The 19,647-nt window shown below is 38.8% G+C and overlaps 1 protein-coding gene across 6 annotated transcripts in view; it reads right to left on the bottom strand.

Moving 5' to 3' along the window:
- Positions 1–919: 919 nt before the first annotated feature.
- The window catches only part of TBL1X (transducin beta like 1 X-linked), a 259,538-nt gene continuing 240,810 nt past the window's right edge, over positions 920–19,647 (bottom strand). For all 6 annotated transcript variants that reach the window (XM_064646579.1, XM_064646578.1, XM_064646577.1 and 3 more), the window contains 9 exons: positions 18,682–18,745; positions 18,482–18,579; positions 16,894–16,954; positions 12,295–12,416; positions 11,098–11,172; positions 8,594–8,721; positions 7,284–7,449; positions 6,427–6,528; positions 920–5,365 (listed from right to left, as the gene is read on the bottom strand). In XM_064646579.1, the coding sequence (XP_064502649.1) occupies positions 5,339–5,365; positions 6,427–6,528; positions 7,284–7,449; positions 8,594–8,721; positions 11,098–11,172; positions 12,295–12,416; positions 16,894–16,954; positions 18,482–18,579; positions 18,682–18,745 (843 nt within the window). In that variant the 3' untranslated portion in view covers positions 920–5,338. The remainder of the gene's footprint in view (positions 5,366–6,426; positions 6,529–7,283; positions 7,450–8,593; positions 8,722–11,097; positions 11,173–12,294; positions 12,417–16,893; positions 16,955–18,481; positions 18,580–18,681; positions 18,746–19,647) is intronic.

Raw genomic sequence — 19,647 nt, 5'->3', positions numbered from 1 at the left:
GGCTTTCTAACTGCAAGAACAGGAAAAGTTCCAAAATGGAACAGGAATCATAATCTGTTGGCTGTCCCTGGTGGAAACCAGAATTAACTGCTTCTGTTGGCTGCTTGAAGTGGTAGTGTCCTACACCCTCTTATATCTATCTCTATGATTTAGAAATTACTTTTTATCCAAATCAGTTCCTCTCTTCCCGCACTGTGCATACTTGCTCCTTTCCTGAACAGGTCTGCGTGAGCTTGTTCTACAAGACCTTGGACCCTTGTTGGGGACACCTTGCTGACTCTAAACTCTGTGACATCTTTGATGACATCTCTGTGACTCTGTGATCATCTTTGCAGGGAGACTCTGCCTGTTGTTCTATTGTTCCCCCACTAAGCCCATGTCCAGGGCTGGTCTGGTTTGTCCTCCCACCTCTGGGATGGCTGTGCCCCTTCTGAGATTTAATAAGCTTGGGGTCACATCTATACATGTAAGTAACCTGTCATAACTGTATCTGCTGTTATATTATTGATAAGTTTCCTTCACTAGTGATAACTTTATAGATAAAATATTATATACACACACATATACACTTTATTGCTGCTACTATTGGGTGCTGCTATAACTGAGTGTTGCTATCAGTTAATTGCTGCTGTATTGTTGATTGTTGCTATACCAATGCTTGCAGATAATACTTTGTAATAGCTTGATATACATATAGCTGTACTTGCTAATGGTGAGTTTTAAAGAAAATTAGAGGCTAAAGTCTCCATGCCCTGTGTATTACAAAAGCTATGTATGCACAGCTGTGATTTTTATACACCCACAGGTCAGGTAACTCTTTAGATCACACCACCACATCACAACTTAAGTCACCCAAACCCAGCTCTGAAGTACAGGATGCAAAATAGCCAGAAAAGAAAAAGAAACAACACGCACAGAATTCTCTAATATCAAAATATAGCAATTTATTCAAGACACTGAATATGATCTGTTGATTCTCTCCTTAAAACAAATGAGCTACAATACACAAGGTGAATTTGAAGAAAGTGTGGGTGGGGAAAAAACAAAATAAGGGTTGATGTTGTTTCAACAGAACCTGGGAAACGCTGAAATGAGAACCAAGTCTGGCTGCAAGTCTGACACAGACAATAAAAACTGCAGAAGCCAGAATTCAGAATTTCAGTGAGTGGCTGAAAGAACATTCTGCAATTGACAAAGAACCATATATTTTAAAAAGGCAGTAAGAGGAAAAAAACAGAGGAAAAATTAAAAAGGGAAAAAGAAAAAGAAACCCAAAAACAAAGCAGACCCTTACATTTGACAAAGTGCACTTCACTTGGCTCTAAAATTAGCTATTTTTTAATTTTTTTTTAAAAACAAATTAAAAGGAAATTTCTAAGATGTAGCATGGGGTTAATGTGTGTATAACCCTGTAAGTCAGGCCCTTTATTGCCCCATAAGGGACCCAGTGTTTTCTACATAAAAGATTCAGTATCCTTCTAACCCACAGAGTGGAGTGGTTTTTCAGAAACTGTTTTTTTTTTTTCAATTCCAGGCCAGTTCCAGACAGCCAGCAATGATAAAAATCCAGCAAGTCTCTGGATGGTTTCACAATCCTGTGTGGTCACTTAGGTTTTTCCATTTCTCTTCTGTTACAAAGAACTATAAACAAAATTATAATAAGAAATTTTATGAAAAAAACGAACTCCCCCAGCCTGTTGCTTCGTGCAGTTCTGTTTTAGGGGAGCTGCGGGAAGGCTCTGCTGGCTGGAGAATGCTGCTGCTCTGCTGTGGTCGAGAAAAGCGAGAGCTCCTATGAGCACAGTTCTGCGGGTCCAGGCTGAGATGAACTACCGGCTGGAAAAGCCTCTCTCTCCACAAGTCCTATGTCCTAAAGAAACCATCTCCTTAGGCTAGGATTAACCTTTGTAACTACACCTTCTGTCTCCCTTAATAGCTGACAATGATCTACTACAGAACCTTTGAGGATTTTCCAATCTTTTGGGTCTGGGGAGGGGAAGGAAGGTGAATTTTTTCAGCTCCTCAGATGTGCTACTTTTACATCTGATGGTCCGTATAGAAAACTTACAGCAGCAGCCTCTCTCACACGTGGGCTTTGCAAACCAACTGATATTCAAATTTTGTTTCTCTTGGCTTCTTACCTCCATGTAGGCAGGCAGAGGAAAAGTGGTGTTCTGACAAATTAAAAAAACAGAAACAGAAAAAAGCAAGAGGTGGCATGGACACTGCACTGTCATCTATAGTAGCTATCCCGGGAAAAACCACAGCCTGGGAAACACAGGCTATGTAGCCAGTCAGTCATACAGCGTTGCTGAACTCAGATTGAGAAAACTCATCTCTTCAAATCCTGAGGTCTTGCCTATTCTGGTATCACTCAGGGGACAGAGGCAAGGCCAGAGTCCCATCAGTGCTGCCCTCCGCTGCTCTGCTGCCCACAGAACTGCAATTTCTGCCTGTTATTCTCAAAAATGCTACCAAAAAGCAGCTTAGGAAGTTAGTTAACCGTGTACATGCAATGACTGTAATCGAATCATTGACCCAACCGTGCTTTATAAAATCACATTATGCTCTTGTATTCAAATTCAAGCCTCTCTTTGAGCAAGTAGCCTTTTTTTAAAAAAGAGTAATGATTTTAAATTCATAGGTACATGTGGTTATTATAAAACAGTGCAAAACTGCCACATGATGATCTACAGCCCATGCCCTTGGAGCAGAAAATTAAAACCAACACATAAATGCATTTAACACCAAAAATAATCCTTGACACCTTCTAGCATACAATTATTTGAGATAAATTACAAACAAGCCTGACATTAATAACCAAAATTCCACATAACTGCTTTCGCCTCAGGATTGAGAAACACTTTTAGCAGTTATTTCTTTCTGTTCTTTTCTCCTTTCCAAAGGTGTATTTTTAAGAAACATTGCTGAAGCTGGTAGTGACCAGTTCCACTGGAAGGACTAAGATCCTGTACAGATGCAAGCATAAAGAGAAGAAAACTCAGGAGAAAAAGTGGTGTACAGATTCCACGATGATGCTGTGGTGCTCATCAGGTCTTACACCACCACTTCAGCCCTAGGGCTCTGAATTTGCTCAGATGAAATCACCACTTCAATGGCTGTGATCAAATCCAAGGGGAGATGCCGTGTTACATCGACTTTGGGCAAGAAGGTACTACATATGTTAATCTCTCTCCTACAGATCCTAGCCTAGTCTGTGGGCTAGAGAGGACACCTGTTTGACTCAGCCAGTTCTGAGGATCTAAGTAACATCTGCCACCACCCCAAGGTTGCCTTATAGTTACAGCACTTTCAGTAAACTCTGCCTATGTGTCCATTGCATCCATCATTTCCTCTTAGAGTAATGTAGTCTTCAGTTGGCATCTGTGCAGGTGTCAGGGTTACAGTAAAGAAATCTAGTCCAAAGTGGATAGGCGGTGCTTTGGAACTCTCCATTGTCATTCTGATCATTTCACCCACCTTAACTTTATAGTGGTACGTATGTTGAGATACAATTTATATATCTTTAGGATGATGTCACCTAATGAAGTATTCAAAGTTGTCTTCTGAGTACCACACTGAGGACTCAAGGCTAAACCTGCCTGGGAAGACAGCGAGCCTCCAAGTGCAGACCCAGAGCTTTCCTAGCAGGATGTGGCACGTGCACGGCTGAGGGTGACAGCAGCACCACATACCACCAGATGCAATGGAAGAGCCTGCTTCCTGGTGTTTGTGGTCCATGGATGGACAGGAGCCTGGCAAGAGCCCATTCTTCAACAGTGACAGATGCAGTCAATATATTTCAGTTCACCTGGTCTCATCAAGTCAGTGGTAAAACCCCACTGACTTACTGGAATAGAAACAGCTGAGTGGAATGAATAGTGGAAGACAGCACTGCTCAGTAAGGCCACAGGCAGCCAAATCCATGTTCTGTCGAAATTTGAACTATCTCTAGAGGGAAGAAGATACACAAGCATTTTCTCCTGGCTACCGAAAACAAACAAAAATATAGACTAGAGAAGAAAATGAATGCTGTATTTATAGTCTCAAACTTATGAATCTCTTTGAATAAGTGTACCTCATCAAACAGTCATAAAAAATGAAATGAGACTATATGAATGGCTGGATGCTGGAAGAGGGCCCTTAGTAAAGGACTGGTATTTATTGTATCAAATGACATTTTTTCTTACAGCACTTTCTGAGAAAGAGGAGAAAAAGGATACTGCACCTTTCATGTTACCTGGACTCTGTGTCATTCTTTTTGCTTGAATTACACAACTGGTCTACATTTTGTGGTAATTTTAGGCTTTTAAAACAGTTTAACATAAAAAATATTTTTTTTCCAAAAATACACTGGGTTCTTTCTGTTAAAAGTCATCTTTCTCCTGTAAAAATCTTCCCCAGCACTGCATTCTTATATAAAGCACTTATTACACAATTTGCTGAAAGTGCCCTTGAGACGTTAAGATCTGAAGCATGGAGGATTTTTTTTTTTCTTTTAAATGGAGAAAAAGAAAGGAAAAGGAAGAGATAGAAGAGAGGAGAAGCAGTCTGTCAAAAATTTTCATTGTCACGTCCACCTGGTTGCATCTACTATGGGCATACAGGGAAAAAAGAAAAAAAATAAAAAAAGGGCAAGAAGAAAGAGGAGAAAAAAAAAAGGAAGGAGAAGTTGGAGTGGAAGGGAGAAATAAAAGGAAAACAAAAGTTTCATCCTAAGCCTGGGATCCTCCAGGCTGTAATATTCCAGCTGATAGAAAAAACACGGAACAAAAAAAGTAGTCTAGAAAATAGAAAGTGTTGTGATTACAAAGTTGAGCATTTCATCAGTACAAACTGGTCTTTGAACGTCCTTTGGGAGAGCAACTGTAGTGTCCAAATTGGAAGGAAAAAATACAACACCGCATGGAGGAGGATTTTTTTTCCCTTTTGGTTTATCACAGCATTTTTCTTTTTTTTTCTTTTCTTTTCTTTTTTTTTTTTTTTTTAATTATTAATTTTTTTTGGCACAGCTTTTTTTATTCCCAGCCATCAGAGCAAGTTCTCAGATGCAAACCAAACAGTGCAATGCCTAGCTGGTGGCTTCATGCTTCCAAGGCTGAATGTTCCAGGTGGAAACCATTCCCTCCCCCTCTGAAGTGACTGCGTTTTAACTCCTTGATGAAGGTTACGGACAAAATACTAGTCACCTGCGGCCAGGGAGAGTTGGTTTCACGGTACACTCTAACTTTGTTCAAGTTTGTACAGTTCTGGAGCTGTTAAGAATAGTTTTGAAGAGTGCTTCTCCCCACACATTCACTGCTGGTCCATTTGAAATTTCTTCTAAAACATTTCACTTCTACTTCCGCAGATCTAGAACACAAACCTGCAGGGAAAAGATCCAGCATTAAGAACCATTTCTGAAGGTGATGTGGCAGTCCCCCTACACAGGCTGATCATCCAGCTGAACATCACACCCCCAGCTTCGAAACAGCCTGTCTCGAGCAGTGGTTTGCATGCACACAAATAAAGGAACAAACCCACATGGGAGAAAACCCAAATGAAACACATTTAACAGGGCTTCCCTTGGGTTACAAACATTTTGATGGCACATCCCAGATAACACTATGGTATGATACTATTCAGTTACCTAAATACAATTCCACTTCTGAGATAGGTCCAAAATAAATGCAGGCTTGGCAGGCATGACAGTGGACACGTGACCATTTGGAGCAGCTGCTGGAAGCCAGGCATGGCACCGTCTCAGATGGCACAACTAAGCTCAAGCAACTGAATCGTGATCTAGGTGTGCCCCTTGTTAATACCAGTTGAAAAATACTGCTCCAAAGTAGTTATGCCAGCCAGCCATGTGTGTCCTTCATAAGCTGATCATGATACAACTACAATTTTTTAAAAGTAACATTCACAGTGAAAACAGTAACGAATAATCAGTATTTCCATGGCAATATTTCTCCTTTACCACGTGATGAAATCTTTGGGAATCATTCCTTTAGCTACTCTTATTCAAGGGTAAACTTCTGTGGGATCAAACTCGGAAAGCTCCAGGAAAACCGTTTGTTAGAGAGTTAACTGCTGATGCTGTATGATCTTCATTAAAAACTGACAATGATAGAAACAACGCTACTGTTGCTCTTGTTAAATATGCGTTTAAAAGTCATTCTCATTTTCAGCAATATTCACCTGTTCCATAATCATTCGTCATTTCCAATAGAAACATAACCTTCTAGCATTCAAAACCTTTCAAAGCGGGAGCATTTTCAATATACTACACAGAGCTACTTATTTATGTCTTGAGCTTCAAGACATATGTCTTGAGCTTCACCTTTAGCTCTGTCCACAAGAGGTGACACGGCATGCATGTATTTTGTTGGTGCTCCCCAGAAAAGAAATCTCCACTCAACCTTTACAATGTTTAAAGATCCTTACCGATCCGTCTGATGCGCTTGCTCCCACTTTGTCTCCTCTAGCATTCCAGCAGACTTCAAAGATGCCCCCGGTGCCTCTGTAGCTATGTACTAGAGTTCCACTCTACAACGCAAAACAGCACGCAGACATTTGATACAGAAGTTCCCCTTCTTTTTCTCTGTCGTGTGGCACTACATTAAAAAGCCATAGCGAGGGGGAGCTATTCCCATCACCCAGCTATGGCTGTCTCCATAAGGCGCTGAAATTAGGAAACTGGTCTTTGAAAATGAAGAGCAACAGGCTCCTCCAGAAACAGTAGGAGTGTTTTTGTCAACTCTGTAACAGTAAAGGCCTGGGGAGTTAGGCTGTAAGGTCTTCTCTAAAGTTTGTTGCTATTTCAGGTTGTGAGGCATCAGTATCCAGAATTAAATCTGTGGAATTATGATGTCCCACTTTTCTCCAGAATATCATCAGTCCCCAGTTTGTACACACTTTGTATCTATCACTTCCTCTTCAGAAAGTCTAAGCCAGGAGCATGAGACTCACACCTAAACTCAGCTTGTAACTACATAAAAGTATCCCCTATTGCTAAGAACCAATCCACACCTCTGCTTCACAAAGCTGATGACCCAACACAACGTACCTTTTCATGTATGCTAGGTACTTTAGCATACACAGAACACTGAGCAGAAATGACTGGACAGTCACCTCACTGCACCTGAGTGACTCAATTGCTATGGATTTGTATCAGCCAACACAATCAGGTTGACCTTGGTTGGCAGGTCGTATGTGGCAGAAGTACACACATTTTCCATTTAAGCTTTTGCTATTAATGTGTCACCTAAACCAGCATGCGCTTCACATGAACAAAACAGTACCTGAGTATTCCATATATGGACACATTTGTCAAAGGACCCACTGGCTAGATATTTTCCATCAGGACTAAAAGCTACACTGTAGACGGGCTCTTGATGTTTTGTTAATGTATGGATGCAGACTCCTCGGTCAACGTCCCACAGCCGAACAGTGGAATCAAACGAAGCACTGCAACAAGCATTCAAACACAAGCATGTAATAATTTGGGTGTTAATCCATTTGTAGTGTGATACTGTAAACGTTATAAAAGAATACCAGAGTTTTTTTGGCTAAGCAAGACATAATGTGTCAAACAGAAAAGCTAATATGTACCACAGCCTTTATGTTTTTTATGTTAAGAACTATAGCTATAGAACTGAATTCTTGTATGAAGACCCTTTGGGTTTATCTATGTGTGCTGTATATAGCCCTAAGAGGGCCAAGCTCCCTCCTTTTGAGATTCTACCTGCTATTATTCAGGAAGGTCGAATATATATTATCATTAATAGGATAAAGGGTTCCAAACAGGTCTTATTCCTAATGTGAATTCACGCTGTTTAATGAATTAACATTCTGTAATTCTCTAGAACTGTAGTTTTTTTTGCTTTGTTTCAGGGCTGCTTTTTGCTACACTCCATGTAAATCCCAAACCACTGGCTTAGAGAAAGGCAAAGGAAATAATTGGTATTAAAAATAATATTAAAAGAATAACTCCAAGGAAGTGAAGTTTTTCACCGTCCACTCCCAGACTAAAGAGTAAAATAAATAAACCAGTTTTGACACAGCTCCTCCCCAAACTCCATACCCCATGAACTAATTTGACAATCCCATAGTACTACCATCAACTGCCATTCTATAAGCAAATATATTTCCTAAACTCAAAGAATAATTTTGCACAGATTTTCTAGTGGATCTTTAAAGATTATCCAAGCTTTTCTCTGTTAGCTAAGAAGGCTACAAAAACTGTCTGTATCTGCCCAGGCGAGTTTTTAACCTGACCCTGGTTAAAAACCATTCCAGCTGCCTGAATAGGTGTCATCTGCCTCAGTACTTTCACTCATAACAATCCCATGCTGAATGTGAAGGTGCAATGTCAAATTTACAACCCTGTAACCAAGGCAGATGAAAAGTTAAATATCACGACTCAATTTTCCTTCTTTTCCCCCCTTCCTTTTTCAAATATGAATCCTTTCCCTTTGTATCCATCCCTCTGAGTTACAGATACTTTTTAGTAGAATTGCCTTCAGGAAGACTGATGGTGACGTGACAGTAGGGTTACATGTCAGAAAGACAATCCTTCTTGGCAGGCAAGAGAAAGAGGTACGTTTTTTACCTTGCTAACATGATGTTGGAGTTTGGGTTGCTGGTGCCTGGTCCCGTAGGGCTCCATTTGATAGTATAAATCTCTTTGCTGTGAGCCTGAAGATCATGTACACAGGTATCTTGCTTCATACTCCAAATCTAAGTCAGAGTAATAATGAAGGGGATAAACAGCAGTGTTACTAATCTCTTCTCAGCTGAGTTATTTCAGTCCTATGTTATTCTCACCAATTGTTTATTTAAGATCTTGACCCACATACATACACATAAACATAATTTATTAATGCAGTAATTTGGCACACACATTAAAATAACTCCAATAGGGGAAGGAGTCACATATCTAATAGTATTTATTCAATAGGTGAGAAGAATTAAATAGTTGCTGTACTACCCATAGCCCATAAGTGTATTTTCATAAAGAAGTTAAAGGTAATCTATTTAGAGAAGTTTAACTTGAAGTTTAAGTCACACAGTCATTTTAAAAAATGAGAAGAAAATTGCAGTAACTGCTTAGAACCTAGCAATTTTCTCTTATGCAAGTAAAATTTTCCTTTCCCTCTTGAACTTCATTTGTCTTCCTCGTGCTTTTAACAGTGCAGAAGATGGAAGATGATCACCTATTTATGCAGTGTTATATGGCCAAATACTTCAGCATGAGATGAAGAGCACGCTCAACAGAGATGACAGGTAATTTAGTCCATCTTTTCTTAAGCTAACTGAGAAAATAAGATGAAGCTAATTCACAGCAGGGAAAATAACTCAAATTTAGTCACTCAGTTTCACAGAGATACCAAAAAGGTAGCAATGGTTTAACTCAGTTGTTGTAAGTCTGCACTATGAGAGGAATGATGAGCTCTTATGATGAATTCCCATCAGTGGACCTGAGACTGCTTTTGGAAATGCTACATAAAGCTCAGCCATTTTCTATGGCTGACAGGCAGCATGTTCCAAGAAGTTAGAGGAAAATATAATGAACTCCAAAAATAGAGAAGAAAAAGAAGTCTGGGAGGACTGATTTACGAAGGAAAAGGAAGAAGAATAATTGCCTGAATTTGGAGCACTTGCAGACTCCATCACTGAAGGTTTTTAAAAACAGGTGAGGTCAGGGATAGCAAACCACTAGTTCTTGTGCCAAATTCAGTGGTCAGGAATTTGAACTGGTACCAACACCACCGAGCCACAGTGGTTTTTAAAACACAGCACACAACTGGGCACCAAAAAGTTGTGCTACCACTGGGTCAGGACGTTTAAGAGAGCAAGAACAGTTACTGCAATACTGCTTTGTGGCAGCATAACAGACAAGGTGTTCCCTTTTCAGCCCCATTTTCTGTAAATTTCCAATTCTGAGAGTAGTTTTCAATAATACATTTAGAATCCAGAATAATGAAAACCTCAGTGGGTATACGTGGCAAAGCCAGAGCAGAACAGCAGAAGTCAGGCTGCTTATGAAGAGGAAACATTTGTAACACTGACATTCACTTAGCTCTCATCTGCAAGTTCTGCTGCTCTCTCAGTTTCATGCTAGAAATGTCCCACGCTTCAGCTGTGTCAATCAGCAAGGGAAAGGGGTATGAGTCTTAATTAACACAACCACACTATGAGGAAATTATTACTGGTACAATTCTATCCACAAAACCAAATCTTTCCTAGGATATTTGCTTTGTTCAAGGAACCAGCATAAATCAACAGTCCAGCAGGAGGGCTTTGCTTTTAGAACATACAGCTATTCCCACACAGATATAGCCTTCATTTGATGTCGCTGGGAAAAGAGAATGAGAGAGAGGGCTTTGGGCTGGAAAAGCTCTATTGTGGAAAGCATTTCTGCAAACCAGACATTAGCAATACTGTGCTGATACAGTACCAGGTGTGCTGGTAAAGCAGCTTATGCTGCCTGCGAGCCAGAATGCATATTCATTCCACCCAACTTCAGGTCCCTAGCAGAGGCATGTACATCAGCAGCACAGCTACCAGACACTTCCTATACAGGGAATGGATAAAGATAGGCATCTTCAGAGAGGAATTCAGATTTTTGGTGGGCTCTGAATACATATGTTGTGTTCCATTGCTTAGTCCAAGACTATTAAAAAGAGAAAAAGAATACTCATATGGCTCTAATGAAGTTATTTCAGAAAAAAAAAAGACACCAAAGGGAAAGAAAACGATTTTTATATTCTTTTTCAAAGTGCAACCAATCGACTGCTTCTTATCAGGCTTGTGCTTCTGTTGACAGGTATGCAGGTGTATATATATCTGTGTATATTTATAAAGTATGACTTTTCTGTGACAGTGACATATCAGTCACGAAACACTTATTTGGATAGTATGTCTCAATTTTTCCAGTGCCTGCTTCTCTGTGCTCTATCTTTCAGATTAACTTTTAAGAAATATGGGACAAAATGGAAACTACTGTTCATGCAGAGTTTTAAGTGGTACAGCACTATCGTTCTGGAGAAGATGAAAAAATAGACATAATTTTTGTCCTTACTTTCTGAACAGCAGGAATGGAAATTATATTACCTTTAATGTCATATCATCGGAGCAAGATGCTAGTAGCATGCCAGATGGGTCCCATTTGATTGCATTAACTTCGTTCTGAAATAAAGAGTGAATTTTTAAAGTAAATATTCCAGTCACTGCACTGTATTGGACAATCAGCAGAGGGCACTCAAGGTTTATGTATGGAGCAAGTTAACCCACAAATTACAGTCCTGGGTGCTTCTAGGGGTGAACAAAAGCAGTGCTGCCTTCCCAACACACTATTTAAGTGGAATTTTGGAGTGGAACCATTTTATACTTGTGAACAATACAATCAGTCTTCTGATGTGTGTTCTGGCATAAAGTCTCTCATATCCTTTCTTCATATGCTGGGATTTAAATAAACCCTCAAACAAGACAGATTGATACAGCATTAGCTTCTTTTTAAAATGGAGGCATTTATTTCATCAATATTCTGACAAGTGCTCAATAGAAAACACTGATACTGGTGGGGTGTAAAGTTTTGTGGAGTTTATAATTCTTAGTATTGCAGCTCTACAACAATGTTGGTCTCTTTAAAGAGAGATATATATGTGTAAATGAATGCAAAATGGTGTATTTTATATAATCATAAAAAGCACCAGTATGTTGCTAGGAATGTACAACCAGTCACGAAATATCAGTTTAACCACAGATTAGGAAATGGTCTCCAAATGCAGTTTTTCCTCAATGGGAAGACAGCAGGTTCTGGAAGTTAACATCTAAATTACAGGTTGGTAGATGATAGCAGTTTTTCTTACAAATGAAAGCTAGAAAAAGTAACCTTTGATGGTTATTAAATACCACCAGGAAAAGAGGGGGGAATACATCTCAAATACATCTTATTAGATTAAATTGATTCTAAAACTGAACAATGGCTGGAGGTAAATTGTTTTCTCCTTATTTACAGCTCTCATTAACTAAAGGAAATTAAGCTAGTGAAAAACAAAATCTTATTTATTAACATGCCTTTAGTCTGCAGCTCATGCTACATATAAACACTCTCACTGTTTAAGCCGCAGGTTTTGCCTCCTACAGTGATTTAGGACATTTTATCCCTTCTCACAGACTGTGAATCACTCCCAAGGAATATGTTTTTAGGGAAGCAATGGGGTGTAACACCTTTAGTGCTAGAACACACCCTGCAAACACATCTGCCATCCTTGTAATATGCTGCTAACATTTTGGTCTTAAACTTACTGTGTGTCCTTGAAAGGTTTTAACGGGACGATCACAGCCAAGTCTGCATACATGAATGCACATGTCAGTGCTGCAGGAGGCAAAAGTAGTGTTGTTCTGCCAGTCTACATCCAGAGCAGGAGCTGTGAAGTACAAACAACAGAAGGAACATCAGGGAACACGGCAAAGAAACAGCTACCCCAAATCATTTTTCTCCTGTCACCTATATGGATCAAACAGACTAAAGGCTAGTTCTTGGCCTGTCATCTGCTGCCTATTATAGGGCTCATTAGGAACTGTCTGAAGGGCACAAATTAATTTTTCTACTGCAGTGGATAATCTGGATGCTTTGCATGGCATCTGTTGATGAAAATCTTTTGGGTTGTTACATAAGAGGGGGTAAAACACGACCTCTACCCTCTCTGCTCCCAGCTACATATGTCTCTTGGGCCATTTCTAGCATTCAACCCTCTGTAAGCCAGTTCAGTGAAGAAACTGAAAGAAAACTAATCCAAAAAACCCCATGAATAATTCCATCTGGGTTAGAAACTGATGTTCCTGTGAATGCCAGACAACACACTGGGAAGGTAAAGACACAGGTAGCGTCTCCCTTTGCACCAGCTTTATGCAACCACCAATACAAACCTATCGCTCTGTGCAGGCACCCAGATTAATAACACTGACATTCAGTTTAATTTGGTTTGGGACTGATTTTAGACAGGTACCATTGATCAAGCTGATCTGAAATGAGAGGAAGAGTTTCTGTAGAGGGTTTGGCATTAACTAGTACTGAACTAATGAAACTTTGTACACAGATAGCACATGAACGTGTAACTAGTGCCTGTGTGCAACATACACACTTTGCAAAAAGTATGGGAAAAATACCCCAAACAACTTTTCCAGCATGTCACTGCAGACTAAAAGCATGCGCAGGAGCCGGAGGGTGCTCCTGACAAACAGCTTGCTTGTGTTTCTTTGCTGCTTGGGTTTTTTTCCTCAGGAAAGAGTTTAGCTGCCCTCCAGAGGATGACATAAGACTTGCTAAAATACAGAAATCTTCATTCTCAGCACACTATAGTGAGAAGAAAGCGTGTCAAAAAGAGACCAGCATATAGTAAACAAAGCTGAACCTCTTTCTGGCAAAGATACAATGCAAATTTAGCATTAAAATGAAACCAAGAAATTCCTTATTCAAATATGTTCAGAAAGATACTTTGGTAATACAGAGGTGAAAGGATATTTGGTCTTCCAAGCCTGTTAGATTTAAATATGTTTTTCCTGTTGTAATTTTTATGAACTGCAGAATGAAACAGGATCCCCATCACCTTCTGAATCATCAGGTAGCTCCCTACATGAGAACGGAGGGCTGAAATTGTTTCACATACAAATATTTTTTACAGTATTAATGAAAAAGCTCAATAATTCTGTATGACAGGTAAGGAATTACTACATTGCAGAAATATAAAGGAAATTTCTTTAAGAAAGGCAGACTACTTTTGAGTTTTCCAATGAACATGAATGAGGATCACAAAACAAAAATTTTGTTTCTTTAACTGCCTCTTTGTCTTTCTTTTTATGCTGCAAGCTTTGCATTATTAATTCAGAGTAAACAAAAATCTATCATCATTAATAACAATATGTCTTCAGGGCTAATATCTAGTATGATATGTATGAATCAAAAAGTAATTTTCAGAGAGCTACTGGCACCTAAAGCTACGGATTTACATTGCAGCATAATTTGAAACATAAAGTGCTGATAATTAACACTGATTCATTTATTTGTGTACTCAATCATATGTTTACTGGAGAAGTAACTACATAAAATGGTCTGAAAGAAAACAACCAAACGTGATTCTTGATGCAAGTAATCAAATTGCCAGAGTGTTCCCAAAAGCACAAGATACTAGCCAACTGCATGAAACCAATTAGAATATCATCTAATAAAAGCAGCAACAAATCTGTAAGAAACACAGCTAAAATAAAAACCAACAATAAAAGTGTTAAAATAATTATCCATTAATTTAGGCTTTTTCTGAACAAATTTAGGTGTGATTCAGAGCACTTAGATCACAGAATCATAGAAGGGCCTGGGTTGGAAAGGGCCTTAAAGATCATCTAGCTCCAACTCCCCTGCCACGGGCAGGGACCTTTCACCAGGCCAGGTTGCTCAGAGCTCCACCCAACCTGGCCTTGATGGAAAGGGGCATCCCACCCAGGGATGGGGGCGCATCCACAGCTTCTCTGGGCAAACTGTTCAGGTGCTTCACTACCTCCCCAGTACAGAATTTCTTCCTAATATCTAATCTAAACATAATCTCTTTCAGTTAGAAACCATTCACCCCTTGTCCTGTAACTACACACTTAGATATCTAAAACTGGGTCATACAAATAGCTCTCTTGGTAGCAATCAACCAGTTTTTGTTCCTGCACGCATAGACATCAGTCCATACCTATCACCACATTTTGCTCCATTTTAAAGAAATAAGTTTTGTGAATACATATTTTGATCAAATGCCCCACGATGACTCATAGTTTTGCAAAGAATAATGAAACCCTAGAAACTACTTATCTGCATAATTATGTATTTTGACTATAAAACCTTAAAAGTTACATGGGAATACTAATGCACCAATGATATGGAGGCCTTCAAGACCTAGAAAAAGGAGTTTTTCTTATGTATTTTAAGATGACAGTTTTGTTCATGTAGTTGTAAACTAAATTAATTGTTGTGAAGCAGCAGGAAGTAAAAAAACTTACGTTATTCCCAGGCCAACTATCTCCAAACTTCAAAGAAGTATGTATTAAAGGAAGTGTACTCTGCCTAGACTAGACTTTAATTGTTAAAATGCTATCTTTAATCCTTATGTAGACAACGTTTTCAGATTCCAGATATAGGAAGGAATTTGCTGTTGGTTTGTTCTGGTGAGTAAGTGATTCAAAGATGACAAGGTGAAGTCTTTGTGGCTTTAGACTTGTGAGGACAAAGATTCCATCATGTGAGGACAGACTCCGGCTGATTTTAAGAGGGTTGAGTAGGACATATGCTTTTGGCTTATCAACAACTTCCTGAACAACTAATTGCTTTACTTCCCTCTGAAAACGTATCTGAAGTACTGAAAAAAAAATCAAAAATATTAGCTTCTCCACATCTACACTTCAGTTGTGTCTTATGGTCCAAAGACAAACAAGCATGTACAGTAAGAATTTTTTAAAAAAGTCTATTACTGCAGATGGACATGGGCATATTGCACTGGAAGATGTAGAGAAGTTTTCAACTTGCTAAAAGGGGAATGGAGGGATATGTCCTTGATGCACATCGTGGCTAAGACAGCTTATATGTCAGTGAATGTGATTCTGAAGGGGCAACCAAGTTCTGGATCCACAACTATTTAGATTAATAGATGGGGATCAGAGGATTAAGAGTCTCATTAACTAAACCGCTCTACAGTGCAAAGTTTGCTGTTATGGAACACTTATGATAGATAAATAAATGCCACTGTGAGAAAATCTGTCAGCAGACACCAACTCCTCTAAACTGACAGTTGCATTAATAAGCGAGGAGATGAGTGACAAAAATGCAGAGTATGGATTTGCTGTGTGCATGGACATACTTTTGGTCTTCTGTTGAATAACCATTTTGATGTGCATATTATTAACATCTGTGAAACTGCGAGAATAAGAACAACTAGAAATTGAGCTGAAAAGCATGGGCAAACGAATGTTTTAGAATTAGCAGCAAATATGTGTTTTTAAACACCACTAAGCACCTTGTGAAAGCCTGCTGTGTTTAAAGATGGATTAGTTGCAGTGAACACACAGGAAGATGAACATTTCCAGAGTCATCACCTGGAATGTCTTGGTGGTTTTAAACCTGATTTGACTATACCCCTTAAAAATTTTCACTATGACAACTTAGCCAGTTTGGATCACAAATCCAGCCATCATCTTACAAGTCTGGTCTCAGGTGAATTTCAGATTGCATCACTGATTGCCTGATAGTCAAGATCTGTAGTATCTGTGCCATCTCCTGTCTTTTTGCAGCAGATCGTATCTGCAAACAACCATCCAAGTAAGGTTTTGGTGCTGCAAGGTTTTGAAATTCAAGGTTGGCAACTGACTTCTGATAATCAGAGAAAGCAAATATTGAAAAATTTCAAGTCAAAATTAAAAGCTAAGAAATTCCTGAGGATCTTAGTGCAGTGGTGAATGCAAGCTACATGACAGATCTGCCTGCTTCTCCCTCAAGTCAGCTTCATTGGAAACAGGAACAGAAAGAACAGAAAAGAGCCCAGGAACCTCCACTGAAAATTTTCTCCATAAATCACCACTTGGTACTATTCAAGCACATATGATAACGACAGAATTGTTCAGTTAGGTAGACATGGCTGGTGTATAAATCCTTTCTTAGAATCAGTTTGACTTTCAAATCTGATTCTCACAGAACTGCATCTTTCTGAAATGAGAATAAACCCGCAAGCCATGATACTCAGGATAGTTAAAGCACAAAAAACTTGACTGAAACTTTTCTCTGGCAGATACATTTTCACAAAAGGATAAAGTACATTGAGAAAATTAAAAACTGCGTTTCATTTTCCTAAAAAGAGTTATGCAAAAAATTACCTGAATGGAAAGGAAATTGCTGTTTAGCTTCTCCTGTGTGAGCATCCCAAATTATTGTTGTCTGTATCCAAAGAAAAGGGGGAAAAAAAATTAGTGACTGTTCAGCTCAGATTAAAAAAAACAGACAGCACCTTCACTGAGGGGCAATTCTAAAAGATGCCCCTGATAAAATTAGTGACTACAGAGCACCTTGTGTGCTAAACAGCTGAAAACCCAGAAATCGCTTCCATGTATTACAGAATAATAATGTAAGTGTAGATAAAGAAGTAACATGCTTACAGAGGAAGCAACAGAACTATGAAGAATGGGCATATTCTCTTTGAATAATGCTAGAAGACAAAACTATGCATTTTTAATAAGCATTTTGTTAAGGCTGTTTCAGTTGTCTTCTTTAAAGAATACTTTTTCCCCTTTCCAAAGATGCAAGTTGCATTCTACTCTGAAACTATGCTGAAATACATTTCTAACAATCAAACAACAGGTGAAATGTTTATCTATCAGCAGAGTACATATCACTTCTTGCCACTGAGGTGGGACTAGAGTGTAACTGGCTTACTACAGGTTTTAGCCCATACTCACAGCACACATAAGCATGTCCCCTGTAGAGCTCAATAACACCTTCTGAGCAAACTGTCAATTTATTGGGAGTATATACTTCCAGAAAATAAATTAAGAATGCATCATCCTGCTGAGAATGGATCATCTAAAGAATTGCTGCTTTTACTAAGAATGTAAGTTTGCCAGAGTAATGGAACTACCATTGGAAGATGAGTGTAGCTGAACATACACTGAGTATAAGCCACTATTAAAGGGAAAGATGTGAAAATACAGGGATTCATCTAGCCTACACATCAAATGTACAAGGCTCAGCTAATTTCCACAGACTCCCTCTGCCAGGTGCTGGAAAGAAGCACTGTCAGTGCATCTCACCGAAACACAGGCCATGCAGCACATCACTTGGAAGTGTCATTTTTCTCTCTGAATTTTATAAAGGAAGCCAAGGATGATACATGCATCTAATTTTTAGACATCGAAAGTTAGGCAAGATGAATGCTGCATACTTTCCAGTTTCAGTTTTAATGGATGTGTGCTCATCATCATCAGTCATCTGTTCATTTTAATCTCTAATGTGCACTTAGCTGTAACTGCTATGTTTTGCTTGATTTTGAGTTCAGAACTACCACTTTTTTTGCATATTTGCTTAGGAAGCCAAATATATTTTATTCAAATAAAAGTGTTTCAATAATTAGATGAGCTAAAAGGTGCAATATTTTTAAGATCACTTCCTTTCTGTCAATAACTAGTTGATAAAACTACAAAAGTAAGTACTGGAAGCAGTTCATTTCTTAACTGTGACACACTTAAGATACAATTTTACACATTTTTTTTTCAAGGTAAAATATTTTCCATAAAAATAGTACACATTTATGCAGCCTCAAAATGTAATCAACATGCACTAAAACATATTAAAGAAATGTAAACTTTCCAGGATGTCTGGAGAAGAAGAAAATAATCTTAAGGAATTCAACAGCATAAGCTCACTGATCAGCATATTTATATGTTACAATAATGTATTTTTAAAACTCACTTTATCAACACCAGCACTTAAAATATAATTCCCCTTTTTGTTCCATTTCAGGGCAAATATTGGACCTTTATGTTGACCTAAGGTGCTTGCAAGGTTACCTGGAATAAAGAAAAGATTATTATTACAATTTGCTTACAAATTAGTCATATTACAGTTCACTGCTGCTTGATGTTTAAGAAAATAAATGTTGTTTTACTTACCATCTTCTGTCCATATTCTTGCAAAACCATCATACGAGCCTGTAGCCAATAGTGTTCCATCACTCTGTTGGGATATATATAAATGGCAAAGGTCAATACAAGATGAAATCTACCTCAACAAAACCTTTTCCTTCTTTTTTAAGGTTTGCTAATTGTGATTTATGGGAATTCTGAGTCCACTCATTGAGACAAATGATTTAAACTATGCAGACAGCACAGAGGAAATAAACCCCTCTAACATACAGTGAAATACTGGGCTATACCATCAGATATGAGTCATTTAATCAAAAAGATCAGAAAAAGAAAACAAGATATAACGGGTTCTGTGGGCTTCTTCCAGGTAACAAACAGATACAACTTCTTAGACATAAAGAGCACGTAAGACATCAACAGGTCACCTAAATCCAGACTAAATCCCAGTTCAGTGAAATTCAGGCACCTACACTTGACAAAAGGACCTAAACTCATAAGCCACCTACACTCACAGTTTACACCTTGAATGCTATCTACCACCAAGAAACTGCTTTCTACTTGTCTGAACACACACTCCCACATGTGCTCAGGGGCACAGTACCATGATGGACAGCTCGAGAAAAGTTGGATTCATGGGGCCCAATTTAGAGAAAAAAAAGACCATGGATCAACGAATTACACATATTCTTCTGGAAGGAACCCTTCACAGAAGGGTATCTTCTGTGCAGCCAATGATGCTGCAGTGACTGGGCCACAATGAAAATAATGAAAATGGAACTTGACTCTTCCATCTGGTAAGATGAGTACTGTTGGAGCTGGGCATTTAGTCTTTCAGCTTTTCAGCACCGGGATTAAGAGTGAGATTCATCCCATCAATCTCCAGGTATCCAGAAGTCAGGAGTTAGCGCAATCTAGTCTCCCTGTATAACTAACAGCATCATATAACTGCATCTCTGGAGTGTAATTCATGATTCCATTTGCTTCAGATTATGC

This window comes from Pseudopipra pipra, chromosome 2 (assembly GCF_036250125.1).
Source record: "Pseudopipra pipra isolate bDixPip1 chromosome 2, bDixPip1.hap1, whole genome shotgun sequence".
Lineage (NCBI taxonomy): Eukaryota > Metazoa > Chordata > Aves > Passeriformes > Pipridae > Pseudopipra > Pseudopipra pipra.
The sequence above is the reverse complement of the archived record's forward strand: the minus strand, read 5'-3'. Positions and strand labels throughout refer to the sequence as shown.